The sequence below is a fragment of the Nicotiana sylvestris genome, chromosome 11, assembly GCF_000393655.2.
Source record: "Nicotiana sylvestris chromosome 11, ASM39365v2, whole genome shotgun sequence".
Lineage (NCBI taxonomy): Eukaryota > Viridiplantae > Streptophyta > Magnoliopsida > Solanales > Solanaceae > Nicotiana > Nicotiana sylvestris.
Window position 1 is genome coordinate 142,398,841 of NC_091067.1, and position 6,839 is coordinate 142,405,679.

General features: G+C 33.9%; 1 protein-coding gene across 1 annotated transcript; it reads left to right on the forward strand.

The window, feature by feature from the left end:
* Positions 1–2,188: 2,188 nt before the first annotated feature.
* LOC104219365 (mitogen-activated protein kinase homolog NTF6) lies at positions 2,189–6,538 on the forward strand. Its single transcript, XM_009770048.2, has 6 exons — positions 2,189–2,458; positions 2,791–2,920; positions 3,387–3,524; positions 5,274–5,606; positions 5,760–5,943; positions 6,039–6,538. The coding sequence occupies exons 1-6, from the start codon at positions 2,301–2,303 to the stop codon at positions 6,209–6,211; spliced, it is 1,116 nt and encodes a 371-aa protein (XP_009768350.1). The 5' UTR covers positions 2,189–2,300; the 3' UTR covers positions 6,212–6,538.
* The last annotated feature ends 301 nt before the right edge of the window (positions 6,539–6,839 follow it).

Here is a 6,839-nt window from a genome sequence, read left to right on the forward strand (position 1 = left end):
TTTCTCTTATAATATTAAATTATTTGATTTAGTGCAATAACCAAATACAAATAATAGTATGTTTGGCCAAACTTCTAATTAAAATCAGCTTATTTCGAAAAGTTCTTAAAAAAAATAGTTTTGGTGAGAAACTATTTGTATTTGGTTAATTAATTTAAAGAATATTTTTGAGCAGTATTTAGCGTTTGACCAAGTTTTTAAAAAATAAGTTTAAGGGTATTTTTCTCAAAAGTGTTTTTCGAAAAAGTAATTTTGGGGAGAATCAATTTTTTTCTGCTTCCCACGAGCTGATTTTGCTTCTATCTAAAAATACTTTGTTCCTTCTAAAGGCTTGACCAAATACCTAAACTTTAGAAAAATACCACATTTGACCTAAAAAAAAACTTTTGACCAAAAAGATACTTGGCGAATAAACGAAGTAAAAAAGGGATAAAAAGGAATAGGTTCGGTAGGAGATACAATAAATGAATTTTTATCTTCCTATACTACATATGAAATTTTATTACCCTCCCTAATCAAGTTTTAACTTAATTACATGGTCATGTACCAATTATATACAAATTAGTTTTAAATGAGTATCCCTTTATATTAGGAATTGAATAAGAAATCAGTTATTTCACATCCATGTTCTCTCTCTCCCCCCTTTATATTAGGAATTGTATTAAAGTTGTATTATGTTGTAGTTCTTTATTTTTTATTTGAATATTGCATGAAAGTTGAAAAATAGTTGAATAATGTATGAATCTTTGTATGAAACTTGTATTTAAATTATAAATACTATCTTTTTACATAAAGTTGTTGATATGTATCGAAATTGTATTAAGAGAGGAAATTTTGATTGAAATTTCAGAGAGGAAGAAGAACACACCACATACAAAATATATACAAATCTTTTACAAAATACATATAGAAAACATATTGTATAAAATTTGCGTGAAATTGTATTTAAATTATGTGATGTTGTATTTGTAGTTAATTGGGTAAAATGATGTATGAAAGATGTAAATAAGTTATAAATAAGTTGTATACCATATAATTAGTTGTACAAAATTTATTTTTAGTTTATATGTTGTAAATATATCAAATTTGTATCAAATTGAATATTCCAACATTTAACTTGTCTGGTTTAGGTGATATCTATCGTCAATGTCTCTATTGTTTTGGTTTGGCGCTGATGGATAAACACAAATTACTTGTCAATGGGCATTGCATCCAGAACATCACTTCCTGATAGATGCCACTGTATATCAATATAATGAAGTTATAAATAGAATGAGCGCTAAATACAAATAATGGAGTTACGAATATATTACCCTCCCCAGACCTCACTTGTGGGATTACACTGGGTTGTTGTTGTTGTTGTTGTTGTTGTTGTTGTTGTTGGAGTTGCGAATATAAGTTATGGACAACTTTTGAAGTAATGATGGAGTTATTTGATGAGTTAATAATTTGTGTTCTGGTATATACGTTCTTCATCCTCCACAATGTGTCTCCCTCTCTCACCGGGAGAGACGTGATATATATCTTCACAAGAAATGACTGTGGAGAACACGTATGAAACTGTACAAATTATCCCCAACCAACTCTTAAAGCAATGAGATCATAAAATTAATTTAAAGTGGGAATAGAATGGGCGCGCAAATCCAAATTGTTGGCATCACATCTGATAATTAGATTATTTATGCACCGACTCCCTAGTCCCTAGAATAAGAAAGAGGAGAGGAGAAGAGAGAAAAAATAAAAAAAAATGTAACTGAATACCCTAATTTAAGACACTAATAATTGATTTATATATGGAGAGAGGCCGCAATGAATAGGGAAAGAGAAGAGGCGAGGAAAAAGAAAAAAAGTGTAATTGAATCCCTAATTTAAAGCATTAATAATAAATTTTATATAATTTGTAAGTAATTTTTGTTTAGGCGGGTAATATACAAAATTAGAATAATTTTGGTAAATAAGTTTCATAAATATTATATAGAAATGAAAAAATTCCTACAATAAAGTAAATAAACTTACCTCCACCCTCACCCACCCCCAAAAAAGATTACTTTATGCTAAGTGCCAGAAGGGGGAAAAGAGGAAGAAATCCATTCAAATTTCAAACTCAAAAAGAGCCCAAATAAACACCGGGTCGGGCCCGCTTTTACACAAAAGACCACCTTTGTGTCCATAGCTACTTTTTTACTTCACTATTTCTTGAACAGAGCTAAGCTCCTTGTACTAAGATTCACATTCCAAATCGAATCCCAATCAAATTCTGTCAGAAGAAAAATAAAGTGAGACAGACAAAGAGAGCAGAAATGGAAAACGAAACCAATGAAAAACTGGAAATAAAAGGAGTTCCAACACATGAGGGGAAATATGTAGAGTACAATGTACTAGGTAACTTCTTTGAGGTTACATCAAAGTACATCCCTCCTATTCAACCTGTCGGCCGTGGCGCTTACGGCATGGTCTGGTACTTCCTTTCAACCCTTTTTGTTGCCTTTTCATTGTTACACAGAGAAAGAGACGGGTTCAGAATTTAGAGTAAAATGATTTTTGCTAGGGTGTTTATTATGTATATACATTTTTAAATATTGGTTTAGCTTTTTAAAGACCCTTTTCTGTTGTTAGAGTGAAGTTGTGGTGTAAAGTTTAAGTCTTTTTAATGAGATTGAGAAACAAGTGAAAGTTTACTATAGGATTTATGTTAATTGGGATGACTATGGTGAATATGATTTGATTTGGATTGTATTCTTGTTAGTTTTATTAGGTGGGAAATTGACAATTTGTTGGGTTCCCCTGCAGTTGTGCTACAAATTCGGAGACGAAGGAGGAGGTAGCAATCAAAAAAATTGGGAATGCATTTGAAAATAGAATTGATGCGAAAAGGACCCTTCGCGAGATCAAACTTCTTTCTCACATGGATCATGAAAATGTATTCTCAAATTAATTACCAAGTAGTATAGTTGTTTTATGTTGGAGAATTCATGTCCTTTACCTATGCTACTTTCAGTACTCCCTCAGTCCCATTTTATGTGATGTTGTTTGATTGTGCATGGAGTTTAACAAAGAAAGAAAGAAAGAAAGACTTATAAAATTTGTAGTCTTTAAACAAGTCATAGACAATTGTACCTTTGTAAATCATCCCATTAAAGGTAAAATGGAAACTTTACTAGTTCTAAATGTAGAAATGTGCCATTCCTCTTGTGCCAAGTGCTAATGGAATCTTTATTACTACTTAAATGTAACTATCAAAAATATTTGAGTATACAAGCTTATGTTTTTATTCTATAGTTTCTGAAGTGGAGCTTATAGCTTTGCCTCTAGTGTTCTTTTTTAGTAGAATCTGTAATTTGGTTACAAAATTCGTTGATTTTGATATTGGTATGCTGGTTGTGCAGATCATCAAAATAAAAGATATAGTAAGACCACCAGACAGAGAGGAATTCAATGATGTGTACATTGTGTATGAATTAATGGATACTGATCTGCATCAGATAATACGCTCTTCACAAGCACTGACAGAAGATCACTGCCAAGTATGTATGCCTCTCTGCTTACTCTCATCTTTCATTAAATTTTATATAATGTAGCATTCACTCTGTAACAGTAGCGAAATTCAAATTTTATGTGGATGGCATCTCTTAGTAACTTGTTATATGTGCAATTATGATTGATGCTCGATGAAAAGATCAAATTTGCTGGTTATGCTGATTGCTGATTCTTTGTTTGATGATGTGCTATTAAGTTGCACACTGTCGAATTAAGTAGTTTAGCCTGTCACATTTTCAAGTTTAATAGACTGGTACCTGCATGATTGGAGCTGCTTGAATTAGAAAAGCACTCTCTCCATCCCATGTGTTTTCGACTTATTTGATAGAATAGTGAGAATGAGATAGAACTTGGAAGAATGTGAATATTCACTAGTATACAGCTAATTCCATGCTCCAAATTGTCCTTTTAGGTTTGGAAAAGGCCACAGAAAATGAAAGTTCATTTCATGTTATATGGTGTTTTTAGCAGAAGTTCACTAGTATACAGCTAAACCCATGCTCCAAATTATCCTTTTAAGGTTTGGAAATGGCTCTATGGTATTTTCATAAGAAGCTGTTCAATGAACGACTCCTATGAACGTTGGGGGAAAAGGCAGAGTAATTTTGGCTACATCTGATAGATAATTATCTTTTCACAGGAGACTCGGATTTTTGGGGATATTCAGGTTGAGTGAGGAGGGTTCTGGAGGAGGCAGTTGCTATTCTGTTTCGCATGATTGGTTAGATTAGCATGTCAGCTGTCTCGTCTTGTATTATAGACTTCCTTTGTGAGATTGATAATCCACTCCCTCTCCTTATAGTCACTGTAAACTATCACCTAACATTTCCTTAGGATTTTGGATGTGATATAATTTTTCCTTTGCATTTCTGAAATGAAACGCCACTTTTAACAGTCAGAACTAACCCCTTTCACTTTCATGTCTATTAGCTGATTCGTTTGTGGTGTTTAAGGTGGATCTATTTGGTAACCTCCTGTCTCTGATGCTATCTGTGATTTATGCTTGTTTCCAACACAATTCCACGACGCTTAGTAACACATAGGATAAAATTTGAGAGCACAATCTGTTCCTTCTGAATGCGACTGATTATGTTAGCTTGCATACTGAAGGCTCACACTGGATATTTGACCTAAGTTCAGCTTTCTTTTTTCTTTCTTTTATGTTGTTGGCGATGGCACAACAATCTGTCAGTTATTATACCCTCTGCTGTATACTGGTTATAACCCACAACACAAAATAAAGAACTACTTATTGCCTGACCATGCTTTACCATATTTGTGCTGTCATAATTTATCCAATTCAGTTCAGCCGATTTCGGTTGAATCCATCTTAATTTACTTGTATTGCTTGATACTGAACTTCTCAATATCTCATAACTAGAAGTTGAATGATGGCGGTTTAAATTACTTTAGTCATAATATGATATTCTTCTTCAAATGTCCTCACTTGAACTATTTGAACTGTAATTATTAAATAATTAACTTAACATATTCACACTAGTTTTACATGTATGTGCTAGTTAAAATCATTGAGCCGAGGGTCTATCGGAAACAACCTCTCTACCTTCACAAGGTAGGGGTAAGGTTTGCGTACACACTACCCTCCTCAGACCCCACATGAGATTACACTGGGTTTGTTGTTGTTGTTTGTGCTAGATAAATCATGTTTATTGGCACACTGAAATTCACTTTTGTTTGGCGCAGTCTTCTAACATCCTATTTATGATGTTTTTCAGTACTTTCTCTATCAATTATTACGTGGACTCAAGTATGTACATTCAGCTAATGTCCTCCACCGGGATCTGAAACCTAGCAACTTACTACTCAACGCAAACTGTGACCTCAAGATTTGTGATTTTGGGCTAGCTAGAACCACTTCAGAGGCGGATTTTATGACAGAGTATGTTGTCACCCGATGGTATAGGGCACCGGAGTTACTACTCAATTGTACTGAATATACTGCAGCAATTGATATATGGTCAGTTGGTTGCATTCTGATGGAACTCATAAAGAGAGAACCTCTTTTTCCAGGCAGAGACTATGCTCAGCAATTGGGGCTTATCATTGCGGTATGTCTGCTTTCTTAATAAGTAGTTGTATAATGCCATTTAAGTATTATACTCTTATTAGCAAACACTAATGCTCATCTATAGTAGATCTACTTTATTGTCATTTTTATAGACCAATCATAAAATCCGTTTTTCGCTCTTTTCATAAATAAGCTATTAGGTTCGCCAGAGGATTCTGATCTTGGATTCCTAAGGAGTGATAATGCTAGGAAGTATGTAAAGCATCTCCCTCGAGTTCCAAGACAACCCTTTTCCCAGAAGTTCCCGGATGTGTCCCCTTTAGCTCTTGATCTTGCTGAAAGGATGCTGGTTTTTGATCCAGCTAAACGCATAACTGGTATGCTCATTGGCAACCACAGCATAAAAAAGTACTTTTCTAAACTTGTTGGCTCTTACTTATAAAGTCTTATATTGATTTCTATGTGCATGCAGTTGAGGATGCATTGAATCATCCATTCTTGATAAGTCTCCATGAGATAAACGAGGAACCTGTTTGCGATTCTCCTTTCAACTTTGACTTTGAACAAGCATCTCTAAGCGAGGATGACATAAAGGAGCTCATATGGAACGAGGCTCTAAAGTTTGATCCTAATACAATGAAGTGATTTCATACTATATTTCCTCAATTGCTGGTTTCATCGATGTATTGAGTGTGATTTGGCTTTGGCAGGTTAGCCAATTGTAACATCTGCTTTATTTTTCTTTTAAGCTGAGCTTGGAGAGTTTGGTTTGCCTCCCTTCATACACGGGGTTGTTATAGGGGAGTGCATAATTATTGGATTCATATTCTACTCAAGAATCCTTCCCCCTCAAAATTTTATGTAAAAAGGAAGTCTTGTTCTGTTTACAAACCTGAAACTCTTTGTAAACAGATCATGAGATAGAAAACCAATTAGTATGAAAAAGAAATTAATTAATTATGCTTTTGCGTATATGTTGTTGTATAAGAAACCGACAATACCAGTGGTGTTGATACTTCAATTTTGATTTGCTCTTTGCCTTGAATTCACATTGATCAGTTCCTTTCTCCCTGCATAAGAACATAATGATTTTTCTATAATTTGTTTATGGGATTAGTGTGTTTGTGTATATGATGCTGCAAATTCTCCCATTGCTTTGGTCCTACTGGTCCAATTCCGTTTAACCTGGAAAAAGAGTTTTTAACATTATGCTCACATTAGTAAATTGATAGTATTCCTTTCGCATCTTCACACAGTTGTTCCTTTTCATGGC